The following is a 17,923-nucleotide window of genomic DNA, read 5'->3' on the forward strand; positions in this document are numbered from 1 at the left end:
TTTTGCACCAGTATGCAAGTTCTGTAATCCGGAGAGAATTTTCTGAATGAAGAGTAGATACCATGGTCATTCTCTAAAAATGGAGAGAAGTGGTCAGGTGAGGTTGTAAGTTAGAAAGTATTCACCCCAAGATGTTGGCTCTTTCCAGAGAATTGTCCAAAATTGTTTGAACTTTATGGATACCCTGGACTGAATTTCTCATTCTGTGAGTGCTTTAGTGTAGTCACAGATGACAATTGTTTACAAATCCAAATTGAAACCACCAAAACACATGGTGATTTTTTTATTCCTTTTCACTAGAATTCAGCATCAAAGAGAGGAGTAATAATTTTAGAACTCTGCAGACAAGCGGAACTGCTGTGCTCACATATTTAGATTGGCTTGTGCCTCTCAAGTTTCTGTTTGGTTTTGATAGTGATGTAGTGTGTTTAATAATGTAAATGTCTATGTGTGCGTAAGAATCTCTTGGATGGGGTAAACAATGGTGTAATTAAGTACTATTAGTAGAACTGCTTAATGCAGAATCAAAATCCAGCCTAGGATGTCAGTAACAAAATGTACGCTGGCAAGCATCCTTGTTACGCCTTGAGAATAGCAGTCTTATCACCCACAGCCTTCTTTCTCTAAAGCTGAACTTGTGTGTTTGTTCTTTTTGTAACATGAACACAGACTTTCACAGATCTTAATGGAAATTAAGATGTATACAGAGGTGAAAATTAGAGATATCTGTGGGACGAAAGATAATTCTTGCATCCTCTTGAAAAGGAAATACGTTACTGTCCAAATAGCTCTTTGCTGTTACAAGCAGCCCCTTATGTAAATACTTCTTGGACTGTCTTGCATTTTTATGTGATTCATGTGTATCAAGTCAAATCAGCCATGGAAAATAATAGCATGCAAATTGGGTTATGTTTCACTTTGTCACATTTATGGCAATTGCCTGGATGGCAAGGTGCTAAACTTCTGCAAATGCTGTGCCACTGCACAATTTTCTGCAAAATGGATCCTTGAGGCATTTTGATCTCCTTTGTGATTATGATGGTCACGTTATGAACTGCATCACAGACACTTCATAATGTGGGAGAAGTGCTGAAATATTGCTAGTAAGTGTAACTTGTCCTTTATGGAAGCCCTACAGATAGGAAAGGCTCTGAAGAGCTGATCCATCCCTTTGATTGTCCTATAAGGAAGAGAGATGAGTATAATCCGTTCTGTAGAGCAAAAAGCAAATGCTGTCTTTGTGCATGTCCTCACCTGTAGCCTCACTACCTGCTTTGAAAGCTATACCTGTGATGATAAATGTGGCTAATGTGATTGGAGAGGTGAATCCTCCTTGTTGTCAGATATGGGCTCAGTTTTCTTTCAAAAACAAAACAGACTGGAGTCAGATCATTTTGAGAGACTCTGCATGGATAGGGAACTTCTGCTGATCTCTGAATCTCTGAAATTAAATACACATCTCCGTCTTACCTAATTTTCCTGAAATGAGCCTGGAACCAATTGGAAGCACAGCAACAAATCTTCTGTCAGAAGCAAAAAGTCACAACAGTCTTTGCAGAAAGCTCCGCTTTCTGTGTTGTTGGTTTCCAAAAGGTGGTTTCATAATACTTCCCTGGGAGGAAGCATAACTGAGTGGTGTCACACAGAAAAACAGGATAAGCTTTATGACTTCTAGGATTTATTTGCTTGGTCACATGTTGAAAACAAGTTTTCTCCTTTTGCCCACCTTTGGAGAGGCTTAGTGTAAAACTAAGTAAAGAAAAATCAATGTATTGCCTTCATTTATGACCAATAGTGATAATCCTAGACTGAGTTGCTTTTAATGATGTAATCAAAATTAAGAAGGGATTAAATGGGGTTCAAAAACACAAGGCTTTTTTCCTTGAGTGAATTTAACCCTTTTGAAAGGGATGTGTCATTACTCTAAGTGTACAAGTGCACTGAACAAGGAAGAAATGGGAAATACAAGTGAGGGATACAAATGCAGTCTGAAAGCGTCGTTATTTCCAAAGTCGGTGGGTTTGAGGTTTGGTTTTCTGGGTGGCTGGGGTAGCTTATTTGGTGGGGGGGAGTGATTTGGGGTTTTTTACACGTGTTATATGAACTGGATAGTAGTATACTTCTAATGTGTGTCTGGATTGTCTGTTGCACAAGTGAATTGATGGGTTTTTTACAATAGCAACAGAATGAAGGCATTGAAATGAAGCTGCTTAGGTCTTGGAAACTAAAACCCAAGGATTTTCTTGAGGCTTTGTGGCTGATATCCCCAAAAGCATTCACCATCTTCTGAAGCACAACAGAAGAAATAGATACCTTCCATGTAATCAGCCAGTCTGCAGGAAATGGACAGGAATGAGCCACAGTCCTGCTCTTCATTCATTTCCTTCATTCCAGGTTTTTAAAAGAGATTGTGTCCGCTGAGTGATGCGTTCAGAACTGCTCAGCCCCAGGCAGGAGGATGCTTTGTGTTGCTCAGTGTGGATCTCTCCAGCCTATTACTGAGTAATGGCATCAAATCCTGGCATGTCTGCTGTGTTTCAAGCCAAAAATGTTGCAGACTAAGTGCATTTTCTTGTAGCTGATTGTGGGACTGGTATGGTGGGGTCCCCAGACTAGGGACTGGATCCTGCAGAATTCTCGGTGAACCCATGACGGGGGACGGGGACGGGGACGACACAACAGTCCTGTGTGTGATGGGTAGGGTGCCTGGGGACCCCCATGTTGTGTGCTGGCAGAGGACAGCTTCCATAAAACAGCAGCAATTCAACAAATAGCTTCCAGTAACTGCATTTTTAAAAGTCACAGCATTAATGGATGCCTGACAGAAGTGGGAAATTTCACCGGTTTTCTAACCATATCTTTGTTCAGAATTTGCACTCTCTAGGGTATGTTCTGCCTGCATGTTTATGCTCAAAGAGAGCAATTATTTGTGTGTGTTGTAAAGCTTCATTCTGTATGTGGCAGTGGACAAAAGGGCGATGGTAGCCCTCTGTTTGCTTGTTATTACTGTGTATTTTACAGGTTCCCTTAGGCGATATATGGTAATTTCCTTGCTGCTAGAGTAGGTTCAGCAGCGTGAAAATGAATATATCATTACACTAATTAATCCATCCACAAGGAATTTCAGAATGGCATTAAACATCTTGCATCAACCCTACAAAACTGGCAGTACAGATTCAAGGCAGAGATAATACACCTGGCTTGGGTTGCAGTTTCCTGGCACTGTGGCAAGCACGATGACAGCTCCAAGGGCACCGGAGGAGCCTGGCACTGCCAGGAGGGTGGAGGACTTGCAGGGAATCACCTAGAGCAGGTAATGCATGGGTTAAAACTGTGGAGTCAGGTGTATTTTGTATTTCTCAATAATCAATGTTATGCTTAAATATGGCCCGCACTCTGCCCCAAATGCTATATCTTGTAAAAACAAAAGCAAAAAGAAACCCCTGAAAAATAGCTAAAATACTACAAGCCAATTTTCTGTTAACTCTTTTGAAATCAAATTGAAGCTGTAAGCGAACTTCTTTAAGAAGTTACCCAGTCATCATTTGACCACCCATCCTTGGCAGTCGCAGCAAAGACTTTCACCAGACGGGAATACTGTTCTTGTCTGATTTCTTCATCCTGCACTTTCATAATCTAATTCTTCACATAGGCCCTGAGGGCAAGAGACCTATGGATTCTGCCTCCTGAAATCTCCTGCAATAAGGTGGCCCTGGACAGTGTTATTTGCACTGATCTTGTCAGCTGAGGGCAGGTGCATGAAAGCCCTTAAAAATGTCAGTCCCCTCCCGGCATTATGCAGCTCCTTTCCTAACAAGCCTGGCTCCGGTTGTCTTGGGGATCTTTACACCTCAGGATGCTTAAAGGCTTAGAAAGAAGCATGGAAGCAAGAAAAGATCCCATGGTCCATGATGATGTTTTTGCAACTCCAGTGCATGGAAATGCCAAAAAAGCTTTGGGCATTTAGCTCATGGATGTGGTCTGCAGAGGCATATTCAGCAGTAAAACAAACTGCCTCCTTTGGTGTGGTTATGCTTGTGGTCCCACTCTGAAGGCTGGGCCAGAAATCTGGAAAACAGGGGTTTAAAGTTTTGTTTGTGATCCAGTGAATTCAGGCCTTGTTCATACGGTAGTAGCATGATACAAATGGAATACGAAATTGAAGTGTCTGTGCCTCAGCAGGAGGGGAAAGCAAAGGAGGAAATGACAGGCCAGAGGCTGCACAGAATGATGTGGGATGAAGAGCTTTCTGTAGGGGTTTGGCTGCCCTTGAGCCTTAAATGTAGGTCTGCTCTGGAGATCTGCGTTGTAGACAGACCCCCTTGTTCCTTCCATGAAATCTCTGCACGGCCACCATGGAGGCTTCCACGCTTGAGGGTGTGCTCAGCTCTTGGAAACCCAATCTCCCTGTTTGTGTGGCTTCTTAATTTCATAAAATGCGTTTGTACACGGAATCTTCTGGTGTGTTTAGTTCTCACGTTACTGATCGTAATTCACTGCCGACCCCTGAAAGACTGTAGCCCCCCTGGCATCCTGAATAGCACCGTGCAGAGGCCCCTTTTGTTATCTTTGCAGTGGGTTTCCAATACGGGAAATTTCAATAACTAAGCAGGCATCTTGGTTATTCATAACTCTTAATGCCATTAATCTCACTTGCAATTCAGATTAAGTAGTGACCTTTGCAACCAAAGTGATCAATGGGAGTGGCGGGCACAGTTATTTATTTTTATTTTTATTTTTTTATTTTTATTTCTATTTTATTTTTATTTTTTTTACAGACCCATTCTACTGTTTGCTTCCTTTGAGTTGCAGTATCCATTCTGGGTGCATCATCACTGGTCACTCCTTTTTTTCTTTGACTTGTCAGATGGAAATATTCTGCAAGTGTGCTCAGGCTTAAAATTCTGAGACAGTGGGGTTTTTTTTCAAGAACTAACAATGTATCAATGCAAATAAAGCCCTTGCACCCTGTTAATTTAGATAAGTGGTGGAGCAGGCAATGTCTTTATCAAGGTATTTACTCTGTAAGAGTATGTTAAACCTCTGAAGCTTTACACCTAGTATCTCCTCATGTTATTTTGTGGTGTATTATTTTATATCAGGGAAACATAGATAAGGCTGTGTTATGCAAGGTATTGTACAGAGGCAATTGAATGAATTCTTTTATTTTTCTTGAAGTCAATATTGAAATCCCACTGATTTAACAGTCTCTAGTTATTTTACTGCTCAGATTTCATTTACACTCTCTAGTCATGAATCAGTACCCCACTCTAAGCCCATTAAAAAACCAAGAAATAGCTCCAAAAAACCCAAAACCCAACAAGATTGTGGTCTCAATCTGAACGTCTGTCATTCTTACTTTAGGGCTGAATTTCTGATTTATCTGTACTGGAGTGGCATCAAATTAGGGACAACTGGATCTTTGAAGGATGGTGATGAATGTGCCTTTCAATTGCTAATTATAGACTATAATCATATCTTAATTACACTGTGGACATGAACTTCACTAAATGCCTATTTATTAGGCACTACTAAAGCATAGGTGTTACAATTTATTTTAACACTTTACTGGTTTTTGCCAGTAAACCAAAATGGGATAAATTTGTTGCATATTTCAGGTAACTTTTCATATTTACTCTTTCATTTGTAGCACAAAGTTGCCCCATAAACCTAAGAGAGAAAAAGAAAGAAATGTGTTTTTCTTCCACTGCTGTTGCTACCTGATAGCAGCAGCAAGAGGTCATTCCTCTCTTCGACAATTTGCATGGCTCTCCTGGAGGTGGCGTTTGCTTAGGTTTTCTCTTTGAGATACCATCTTTCAAAATAACAAAGATTTTTAATTTTAAATGGTGGTCTATTCACATGCAATACTGTGGCTATTCCCTAAAGCAAAAAAAAACATTAGAATCCCACCTGTGGGGAGAGAGAGATTGAAGGGGTTAGGGTTGCTTTCTGTGCTTAGGTGTGACTTTCTGAAGGATTTGATGGCAGTACCAGTGCTAAGTACTGCCACTCCCCCTGTCTCGCAGGAGTACAGGCAGTGAGCTGGATCATGGAACGATCTGGCTGGAAAAACAAATGCAAGATCACTGTGGTCTTGCAAAGATTTCTGCTGGTACATCTCTGGGCATAACGCAAGAGTAGAGTTAACTGGATAAAGTAAAGCACAAAGTGAAGGGTAGTAAATGCCTTGTAGTGTTCAACCGGCAGCCTCAGCAGCTCATTGCTGGAAGAGGTCTTTTAAGTGATTGTCCTCAAGGCAAGGGGAAATTATAAGATAGATCCTCTCTTGGTCACTTTAGAGAGGGAGGTAAGAGTAAGGAGCAAAAATCTGTCTCCAGGAGTAAGAGAGATTTGGAGAATAAGTAAAGAAAAAAAAAGGAAATCCTAAATGTCCCAGGACTGAAAAAATGAATGGCAAGTAAATTAGCACAGGGATATGAGTAACATGTCTAAAGCCATGTATTTTTGTGCAGCCTATAATAAAGAATGCTTGAATTCTTTAAAAGCCTGTAAAACTGCTTACTGTATAACCTTCAGAAAGATGAATGCCAAACATTGAGTGCCCGCGTGGTTGAAAACAGTCTGCTTGACCTTCTCTGTAACACAAGGATCAACACTGGTCCTGTGAGACCCGTATTTCTGGGAAGGGCTTAGCAGATGGAGCCTGTGTTTTGACGGTGTATCAGCAAAGGTCAAGGAGGGCTGGTGCTCCTGGAAGGGTTTTGGAGTACTGGAGTCTTCAGCCTTGGGTGTCCTAAAAAGGCTGTCACCACTGCACTTCAAACCGTGTCAATGCTTTTATGTGCTAATGTGTTCTCAAAAGTACAGCCAGCCTCCCGGAGGCACTGGTTTGCCTTGCAACTGTGTCTATACAGAACAGTGTTGGGTTTTTTTGAGCAGTTTGGTCCTTTTAGTTCTTTAGGAAAGATGTTGCTCTTTCTTAGCAGTCTGATGTTGTGGATGCCCTAGCCATGAGCCCTTTGATACCAGGCAGCCTACAAATAAGGGAGTCCTTGCGGTGAAAACTTCTGTATTCAAATCTTTGGGATGCAAAGGCAGTATCATCTAAATTTAAAAAATAATAATAATGGGGGAGGGGTATGTTTAAACAATAATATCTCCTTTTTTAATATTTTCCCATCTTTTTGCTTGTTTGGTTTTTGTAGACAGTACTGTTCCTCCGAGCTTTGGCAGCAGCCTTCAGGATACCAGAGAAACCTTTTTTGTTATTGGGATGTTTGGGTTTGCTCTGTCTATGCGGTTTGCTTTATATGGTGCTCATTTCTGCACAGTACCTCAGTAATACATTGCAGCTAGGAGGTATAGCTTAATATTCACCCACTCTTTCCCAAGAGGGACAGATGAATGAGGGAGGGTTTTCTTTCAGTAGGCTCTTTGATGTTTCCATGTGTGTATGTGTGGTCATGTTTATAACTGGCGTAAATGCCTAGCACGATGGACAATGAAGCCAAGAGCAAAGAAACAGAACATAAATTTCGGTATATCATAAACCTTATCACTGTCCTGTACAGCACTGTTTTGTGATGGAAGCCAAAAATTTCAAATTGGGTGCAAGTGACCCAAGTCTGAATTTATATATAAACATGAAATGTAATAAGACCAAATATTTAGGAGCCTGCACAGCGTTTTAAACAACTAACCAATAGATATCAAGATACAATAAAACATTAGTTTAGTGTAGGCCAAAATATGGCTCTTGCTTAAATGGATGAAACAGACGGGAAGAGAAAATGATAAATTTTGAAGGATGGTACTGAATAGTTAAATAGTCCTTTCCAGCAGTGGGATCACAATAAGTTGTTACATGGCTGTTCATCCCTAGGCTGAAATGCCTAGGGCATCTTTAAGTCCTCTGAAGACACAGTGGGATTTTTAAAATTATTTTTCTCTTTTTGAGCTATGTCTGTGTGTTTTTCAGGTTCCAGAGAAGTTCTTGCAAAATGTACTTATAGTGTCAACATGGTTCTTATATTTTTAAAAGCCAGCACTAAATTTAGTACTAAATTGATGCTTTTTGGCAGGCCCAGACGATGGATTGGGGCCAGGCAGGAGAGGGAGAGCTTCCCTCTCATCCAAGGTCTTTCTTACCGTTCAGGGCAGGCTGCAGGGAAAACTTTCCAATGCTGCTGATCACACCACGTTTGTGTTCAGACTCAAGGTCTGTCAGACGCTGTGCTTCTGCCCCACAGAGAAATCAAAGGCCAGAGCTAGCTTTGCAAGCTTACTGCTGTAGTTGCATGATGCTTAATTACATGTCCCCTCTCTCTGAAGTGCAAGAAGTGAAATGAGTGACATGATCCTCTGAGTGTCTAGAGTAGTTTAAAGAATACGTGGGTTTAGGTCAATGTAGCAACAAGCAAAATGACAGATCTTCTCCAAACCTCAACCTAGGCATGGTCCACAGACAGCTTTGTAGTGTAACACATTTTATGGCCAAATCAGAAGTAAATCTACAGTCTGGCTTCTTGGGCAGTGTTGATCAGAGACTGCAGTCTATTATTTGTTACGCTTGTGTACCTTACTCAGCAAACACTTTCAAGTCCAAGGCTCAGTTATAGCACATCTTTTCTTGAAAGACATCACAGTCTGGTGTTTTAAAATTATTAAATGTGTTCCCTCCCCATGAGGTAACTGTAGTCACTATTAGGAATTTGCATGTAAAGGTTGATTTGCTTTTGTTTTCCTAATTTTAGTTTCTCTCATTGTATCTTGTTGATGTAGTACTTGGTCAGAGCTGCTACTGCTTTCAAGCATGTAACTTCTCTTTGTGCATGTGCCTTTGGGTGTAATGGACTGAGTTCCTTCATTTTTGGTCTGAAACCTTCTTCTAAGGCTCCAAGCAGCTCTTCTGGCCAGTCAATGAAGTATTGACACTAAACTGACAGTAGCGCATCCATCAAGGTCTCACTAGTGTTGTAGCCCATGTTCTTTTTTTACTGGTGCTCCAGTTCACACTGCTGTAATTAAGCTGCTTGGAAGGTTATTTTTCAAAGAGAAGAGTTAAATCCTGTCCCCTTTATAAGCAGGAGCAGCATAGAGGTAGTGAGCTGTCCTCGTGGTGAATCTCTGAGCCGTGCCATGAGCTGTGCACATGAAAAGGAGTGAGACAGAGGGGAGAAGGAGGCAATACCTTGTCTGTGACACCCCTCATGATAGACCAGAGCACCCTGCTAACCCGGACAGTACATGCAAAGAGACCAGGGGCATAGTGGGGCTTGAAAGGTTGAAGCCCTTGATCCTGCAGACTGTCAGTGAACATGTTAGCCAAGACCTGCAATTTCTAGTGGAACTCAAATGTCTGTTGCATGGAAGTGTTGGGGAATGGGATAAAAACTTTCTCCACTATACAGCTCCTGAAAGGACCATGCTGCCTCAGAGTAGGATTCAGTCCAAGCCTTTTTTAATTGGGCCTTTGTTTATTTAATAGATGTACACATGAAACTTTAGGGAGTTGACACAGGCTTTTTAAGTGTATTCTTTACACTTGTTAGGAAGATGTGACAGTATTCCTGTTTTCCCCACTGGCAGGACAAACTGTGCCTGTGTTCTTCCTCTTGGCCTCCAGGTACCTGCTAGGGCTTTACTTTCTCAACGTGGTGTTTGCCTTTCTAAGGAAATTTTTTTTCTCAGTGTCTTCCTTTTCTCTGTAACAAATGAAATCCAGCAGGGAGCTCTTATGATACTCAAAAGACCAGTCGTCTGTAGTTCAGTATAGATACCACATGCAAAACTGAAGCTGAGCTGTAACCTCAACCTAATAGGGTCTCTGAATACAGCCGTGTAATTCATTTCCCATATTGGATGGAAGTACTGGAGTTATTAACGATTTCAAATCTATTGCCAGAGTGTAAATGGGACTTTTCATGCACTTTCTTCACATTTTGTCTTTTACTTACTTGGGAATGCTCCTGACAAGTGTATACCTGACATGATGTTAAAATTTTGCACACTGACTTGTGTTTTTATTTGGCTCTGCTGATTTGCTGGCACCAACAAAGTTGTCCAGTTCATGGCGTTTTATGCTTATCCTGGTAAATGTCTGGTGAAGTAAACACTGCTGTGAAAGGGCTAAAAAGCAGCCTGTATTCTCTAGCACAGAAGAGGTGCAAACCTGTCAAGTGACAGTGTCCTGTATTTTCAACTCTTGGTCTGAGAGTTGTAGGGTTGTGACGGTACCTGGGATGAGTTTGGTTCCTTATCTCTTGTGCAGTGACGGCTGGAAATGGCTGTTCAGGCAGGTCAGGCTGCCCAAGTAGTGAAAGCCTTCCCCTGGGAGCTGGCAAATACAGAGAAGGCATAGTGAGCTGCCACCACCTTGACAAGGGAGCATCAGAGCTGGGCTCTGATGCAGAGCTTGGGGGTTAAGCGTGGCTCAGGCATCCAGCTGGGCACCAGAAATTCTGAAGCTTGGTCCCTGAGGGAGGCAGTGCTGCTGCTTCTCTGGGGGACTTGAGACAAGTGTTGAGCAATGAGACACTAGAAATGAGGGTTTGGCTTTCACCAGAAACGAAACAACCCCAAAATTGTAACTTGCTTGGAAGTTTGTGGCTAAACAAAGTGCTGGCTCACTAGCTCTTCCCCTTAGTTTAAAAAAATATAGAGAGAAAAAAAGGAACATTTATTTTGATGCTGTTCATAAAACAATTTCATTTTAGGCAGTCTCTGGAAATGAAATGTGCTTTGTGTTCACTAAGCATCTTTGTTTCTTCTTATCCCAAGAACAATTTATTGTGGGTGCACCCAAAGAGACAGAACCTTGCACATATATACAGCAGTCCTTGTTTCTGTAAAGTATGCAAACCCTACTGGATTTCCATTTTTGCAAGCAGAGAAGAAAAAAGCAGGAGCTGTTTAAGGTGTCAGCCTAGTGAGGCCTGCACTGATACATGAAAGCCATGCTGTGGTAGGTGCTTGGAAGTTAGTATGTTTTAATATTTCTGTTAAATTTATCTGATCCTTTTGACCTCTCTGCCCTGTCACGTATCCAGAATTGGTACATAGCTTCCAGCCATTTGTGTCCCTAGAGTTTCATTCCTAGTATAGATGGTAGTGCAACTGATACTTATTTTTGCTCCTTTAGTGATGCGAAACCTAACTTGTATGTGGAGCATCTGTTATTTGCTAAAGACAGTGATGTGGAGAGTGATGGTGCCCAGCCCTTTCAGCTTGTTATGCACGTGAATTCCCAGTACCCCGGTACTTCCACAATGGCAAAAGGATAAGCTTATTCATAAGGTTTGGAATGCTGTTTGCTTGGGCTTGTACTATTGGGCTTAAAGATCTTCACCACTAATCACATCAGTATTAGATGACGAGCATCCCCACGGCTCTCCACCTCGTCGTCCAGCAAGGGGGTCTGTGCAGACAGAAGCAAAATGGTTAAGTGCACCGATCTGTTGGATGGAGCTGCGCCGGGTAGGGTCCGATCCCACATTGGCTTGTTTACCTTGGCTGCTCATATTCTCCCTACGTTCCTCATGGAAGATTCCATTTTTTGCAAGAGGGATGAGCTCAATTGTTTAAATGGAAAAAAGCAGCCGTTCTGCTTATTAATCCTCTTTGCAATCATCCCGATATGCACAACTTGCCTGTTATTAGAGGGAAATGTATGCATGGCATCCAGTGCACACATGCATTTGCATTTCAAATCAGCTGAGTCAACACAATATAATGGTCCTGCCTGTAGGTCCTTAGGGAGCCACAGTAGCTGACAATGTGTGCTTAAAGGGAGGGTCTGCTTTTCTTCTTCTTCTTCTTTTTTTTTTTTTTTTTTTTTTTTTTAAGCCAGTTTCAATAGCCAGTAGTCCTGTGTTAGAGGCGCTTGCACCATAGCTGCTTGGACCACTGATGTTTAGCAGATGATTAGCCTGTCACAGTGGCTGGGATTTTATTTTATTTTATAAATAGTGTTCATCTGGACAAAAAAAAAATAACTGGCAACAGTTCAGAGAAGAGAAGCTGCTGCTGAAGTGTTTCTGCTTGTGCTGCCACTGATGCAAGCAGCTGTTTCCATCTGCACTGCAGTATTGCAGCCTCTACACAGTCAGAGCTCTCGGGGCTCCTTGCTGGTGGAATTACGGAGGAAGCTGGCCTTGCTCTCATCTAGCTTCAACCCAAGGGCACGCTGAGGATGGGAGGGTCGCAGTCTCTGCAGCAGGCACAGACAGGTAGCCTGAACCGGGAACCGTCAGAGGCCATGTAAGTGTGGATTCCCTTTGCTCTCCTCTTTTTTCCTCTGTACTGCTGGGCCTGCAGCCTTTCTGCACTTAACCTGAGCGGTGTGTTAAGGGGCTGACTTTTGTGTCTGAGGCCTTTGTTTAATGCTAATTGCATTCAGCTGGAGACATAGTTAAGGTTTTGCTGAATATCGTGAGTTATGTTTTATAATGCTTTCCTAGTATGAAGGCATCTCGCTTGGACTGACCACCTCGATTCACTTGTGTTGATCAATAGCAGTGTACCATATGTTTTGTCTTTTTATGTTTTGGATGCATAATCAATCAAACACAATGACCATTTCCAGCGAACAAAAAACCAACCCCTTCCCCCTCCCAAACCTACCACCTCTGTGTTTTCTGTTTAAAATGCACAGCATGGAGCTGCATTTCACTGTTTTTTCAGAGCTTCTTTTTGCTTTTCTCTATACAGATACTGTTTTTCAGGTCACATCACCCTTGTCAGCATCCGTCCCTGTCATGGTATTATATCCTCTGATGAATCATAAGCAAGGTGTCCTTAGATCTCTTCTCACTGAAGGCCAACTCTGAAAGGTTCATTGGGAGGAGGGAGGAGAAAGCAAACAATTAGTGCTAGCTCAGAACAAGATATCACTTTTTCAGATGGCTAAATCATATATGAAAGTGCACAAATAGGTATGTGCATGCAGAAATAGCAGAGTCATTTCCCATTTGTGAATAGGATTTTGTCATTTATTGGTTGAAGATTTATCAGTTTACTTAGCCAACAGTCTTTTCCCCCTACCCTCCACCCCAAACTACTCAGCTTGCATGCTAGAACGTGGACCTTACCTCTGAATGGATTTTGGAAGAATTGCCTTGTCTCCTATTGTCACTTCAGTTACATAAATCACATTTATCCAACATGTCTGAACACGGAGTTCATTTCTGATCATGTATTTTGGTAAGTTTTAGGTATTTATTCACTAAGGCTAGTCTATAAATGAGCCTCATAGAGGTCTTTTCAAAATTTTTTCAATGTAATGTCTGCTTATTAAGGCAGATCCGATTATAGTTGAGACATCATTTGTATGTTTGAGATAAGTGCTTCAGAGTCATTGGGGAATGATAGAGCAGTAACTGATAGTTTTGCCTCTATAATAGGCCTTACAAGTAGGTGTATGGTCCCTATTGTCATATTCCAGTATATCAGCAGATAGCTTTGCTTGATACTGTCTTGTTACATTTGTAAGATACAGGCCTAACAGCATTTCTGCATCCTTTGTTCCTTTGATGTATAGCTTCACCAATTAAGATTTTTTTCTATATAGTTCCATCTTATATAGTACTGACATTCCTATATACAGCATCTATTTTAATGATATGGTGGAATAAGCTGATGCCTCATTATCTTTTAAGTGCTGTAAATTACATGTTAGCCTGCACAAACTGGTGTTGATTTTTAACAGTGATCCTGGACTGGGCAATAAAAGAGATGTAGCTAAAGCAGGGTTCAGTGTTTTTTATCTACAATCTTCACAGCCTTTTAAGAATGCATTCTGTTGAAGAACATACTGATCAAGATGTGTGTATGTATATGTGTATATATTTTGGGGGCACGTGAGTAAATTATATTGTCATCTCTTTTGATGACTCCTTTTATATATAAATACACTCATCTTTTGCAGTTAGTCATTCCTGTGGGGTTTCAATATGATCTTTTGAGGCCCGACATAATCAACAGGTATACTTTTAGCACAGGCATCATTCAGTAACTGTTGATGTCCTTGGAAAGTGTTTGTGAAAGAGACTACTAATCTTGCACTAAATAAATCACTAAAAGAGTGTGGCATTTTCTTCACTCCAACTAAATACTTAAAATGAGATAAGAATGGAAATGTTTCTTTATCCTTGAGAAAGTACGGGCCTGTTTTCCGAAAACAAGAATGTCCTCACAGGATGTCATGGTAATCAGTTCTGGTCTGAGGTTTTGACTTTATACCCTTATCGCTATAACTTTTACCAACAGTTTTTTAATGAGGTTACATTTAACTTAACTTTGCACACAGAAGCAAATTCCTTAATGGCAGTGATAGTTCAGAGGCAAAAACATCTGGCAGTGTCCCAGGCAAGTTGGGTAACTGCCCATGCAGTTATAGCATCCCTGAAGTCATCGTTTTAGCCATCACCAGAGGCTGACTGCTTAATGGAGACAGCTTCTTAACAAAGGGAAAGCAGGGTTGGATTTGGCTGCTCTGAGTTCATTAGATTAGAGGGGTGTAAATCAGAAATCATTACTAGAATAGATTTATGTTAGCATCAAAAAAGTACAGAGACAAATTCCTTAAATAGCTGCTGTTTTAGTTGTTCCTCCAAAGTGTCCCATGGTGGACTTTTTTGCTAAACACTAGGGAAAGTCGTAGAAAGAAATTGATAGTAGAATTGATGCTGAAAAGGGGTCTAGGTTAAGGTTTTAGAGTGTATCCATGATTAAATACACTCTTTTTGTATGTGTATGCCAAATTCCCAATTTTAATGTAAATTTGTTTCAGCCAGGATAAAAGTATTTGTAATAAAGCCATTATTGATACCGACAGCCTGGGGTATTCTGTTGTTCATTGTGGCTTGTTAGCGACTCAGTCACTGGCAGTAGACATTTGTCCTTTTATTTAAAGAAAAAAAAAAAGTCAATTTTGAATGATAAAAAAGGGAAAGCCCAAGGGAAGCCTGTGACAATAAAAGTTAACTGCAGATAAAAGTGGTGTGGTTAAGACCTCGCAATTGACATTATAAGCACTGTCATGTGCTTTGCAAATTGCAGCAGGCACCCTGGTGGTCACAGATTTAGCTAAATCAAGGGCACGTTTCAATCACATAATAGGAATGGACTCAGCTGAAATAAAAGCAAATGACAGTATGATGATGTTAAGTGTGCATGAATTTGTTCAGGTGTGTACACACATCTAGTGCACTTATGACAGTATCCTTGAATGTGCTGTTTGTGCTACGCTGAGACACCAGTTTTGTCCTACTGAGGATGTGAAAGGAATTCAGCTTGCCAAGTTCTATCACCTACATATTAGTGGTTTTCTTTTCAATAGTAATCTATTTCTATCTCATGGTAATACTTTTTAAGTATTAGTAAACTGGAAATGTTGGTAGGTTTTTAAATGTTGGTAGCTCTTAGCCAGTTGTCATCTCTGAATCTTTTTTTTCTCCGATGGAAAGGGTTCCTTTCTCCTAAGCATGAACCACACCTTCCTTTTGTGGAGCATTATGGTTGCTGTACTTGCAGTAACTGGGCAGGATTTACATGCAGTTGCCATTTCTTGATCAGCCAAAGGGCTGATGATGTGTTATTTCCTCCCATCAGGAGCTCTACATGCTGCGTCTCTAACATTTTCATCCCTTGCCAATCCAAGAGGAAAATGACTGAAGACTGAGCCAGCTCCCACCGAAGTTGGTGGTGAAATGCCCACTGATTTCAGTCGAAGCTGGATCAGGCTCCAAGAAAGAAATTGAATGTTACTGATCATTGGTAGCAGGCCAAGATGTTGGTGCCCTTGTGGGTTGTTTTTCAATATTTCTTTTGCTGCATCGTCTTTTCATTTGTTTGTTGGTTGCTGGGAAGACTCAGAAAAATTTAAACTGGATTGACTCAGCCTTGTGCCTAAGAGATGTGAGCAGCTGTTCTGTGTGTACGTGTGTATATATATGCATGTATATGTAAAAGTTATCTGTTCATACGTACAAAAATGCAGCCCTTGCTTGCTGCCACAATTTTTATTCTTCTATCTCCCAAACTGAAAAGGATCCACTATATGGTTCTTAAAAGTTTGAATAGAATTAGTCTGGTAAAATATTTGCCCAGCTTTATATGCTCATACATAGGAAAATCATCTTAATGAAAACATACATGGAAGAGTGGGAGATAGATAGATAGATAGATAGATAGTATTGAAAAGAATTTGGGTCTTGGGAGGAGGGGAGGCTTCTGTTACTGAATTGGTATTTAGTCTGAGTTAATCCCTTGACAGATAGTTCTGCCTATTGTCAGCATTCTACGTAAATTTGTTTTCTTCTTCCTCTTACTGCCAGTCATCAGTAAGCATCCCCATCAATAACTAGAGCATACTCTCTCTACTAGATTTGTCTACTAAATAGGGTGAAGTGCTGGAAGATGTGGGGGTGTTTTACTTAAGAGAAAATGGACCAGAAGTAACGAGCAAATTCTTCTATCCAGCTCCCCTGTCTTTTATTCCAGCCTCCCTTATTTGAGTCCAAAGAATCTCATCTCTGAAGTCAATGACAGCGCTTCCTTTGATATGAGAGGTTATTACATCAACTGCTACATCTGTCACTAGAAGTAGGCAGGTCACGTTTAAACTTGAAAACAAAATAAAAAGACCCCAGAATCACTCACCCTTCTATTAGCAAGGCATGCCACACATCTGGCAAATAAGTGTATATTATAAGGCTCTCTATAGTGAATGGTATGCCCTATGCCATGCATAATGGAGCTTCTGTCATCTATTATGTATTATGACATACGGGCAAATTGGAAAATACAAACTGATGTGAGGTAGTAAAAACATGAATGAAAAGGCGTTCCTGCACATGCATTGTGGCTGTCACTTATAGTCAGAACTGCTTCCCTGTCTGCTTTTGCTTTTTGCTTTGCTTGACCCAGCAGTCAAAGTAACTGCTTGTTAAATTTAAATCAAAGATGCTCTTCAGTCCTATGTGTTTCAAGAGGTAATACTCTGGGTGCTTTTAATGTTTCTCTAACATGATTATAGTACATACAAAAGTGTTTCTGTCTATTATAAACACATTTCCTTTGTTTTAAGACCTTACACCTATAGAGAGTTTTTGTATTTGCTAACATCTTAGATACCATTTCCTTATCCATCTCTGATGCTTTGCTAAGGATTTAGCTATGTAACAAACTTCTTATTTAGTCCAGGTAAGCAGGCTTTTCAGTGGCAAAGGCAAAGTTTTAATTATAGCTAGAATTCCAATGCAGTTTGCATTTTCTTTGAGAAGGTGGGCGTGTTTGCTGTAAGAAACAAATATATTTTTACTGTGGAAAAACTTCTAAGGAAAAAAAGGTGTCATTTCCCTTCAGATCCTTAAATGCTCTGAAGCAACCATCTGAATTTAGTCGCAGACTGTGGATATCGTGTTTTGTACTCCCATTAGCACCAGAGAGCCAGCTTAATGGGAAAAAAATTGAATTAGTTTCCTTTTTCCACCACAGTCTGAGGTTTCAAAGGTTTCTTTTAAGGCACGTTTTGGCCTGAGAGCCTTCATTGATGGTGAAACTAGACAAGGTAGTAGGATTCCTCCTTAGCTCTAGAAACCAAAGTGGAGTTTGCAACGTAGCCTGTCTAAACATATAGCATCTGAACTGAATTTTGGTTTAAGCAACTGTAGATATCTCCAAGACAGACCTCAAGGTAATTGTAGAGCTCTATTAATTTTGTTGCTTCTCCACGGTACTGTTTGCTACAGCTCCTCTCCCTCTGCTATGAGGACTGATTGAGGAGATAAATGGGTGCTTGGGAAGCCTCTTGCTTTCTGGAGGAAGAACTGAGGCCATTCGTTCTGTTGGGATGAAAAGTAAACTTTGGGAAAATCTGGGGCTTTCCATTTCAAGTTTATTTGATTTTGATTAAACAGAATCCTTAGAATTATGTTCAAATTTACAAGATAAGGTTTTC

At 40.8% G+C, this 17,923-nt stretch overlaps 1 protein-coding gene across 13 annotated transcripts in view; it reads left to right on the forward strand.

Moving 5' to 3' along the window:
- Nucleotides 1-17,923, forward strand: part of TACC2 (transforming acidic coiled-coil containing protein 2) — a 148,641-nt gene that overhangs the window by 72,581 nt on the left and 58,137 nt on the right. Inside the window, exon 1 of one of the 13 annotated variants that reach the window (XM_069797148.1) lies at nucleotides 11,832-12,222. The exons of the other annotated variants lie outside the window; for them this stretch is intronic. Within the exon in view, the coding sequence (XP_069653249.1) occupies nucleotides 12,155-12,222 (68 nt within the window). The 5' untranslated portion in view covers nucleotides 11,832-12,154. Of the gene's footprint in view, nucleotides 1-11,831; nucleotides 12,223-17,923 lie in introns of those variants that run through there. 13 annotated transcript variants of the gene reach the window in all.

This window comes from Haliaeetus albicilla, chromosome 11 (genome assembly GCF_947461875.1).
Source record: "Haliaeetus albicilla chromosome 11, bHalAlb1.1, whole genome shotgun sequence".
NCBI lineage: Eukaryota > Metazoa > Chordata > Aves > Accipitriformes > Accipitridae > Haliaeetus > Haliaeetus albicilla.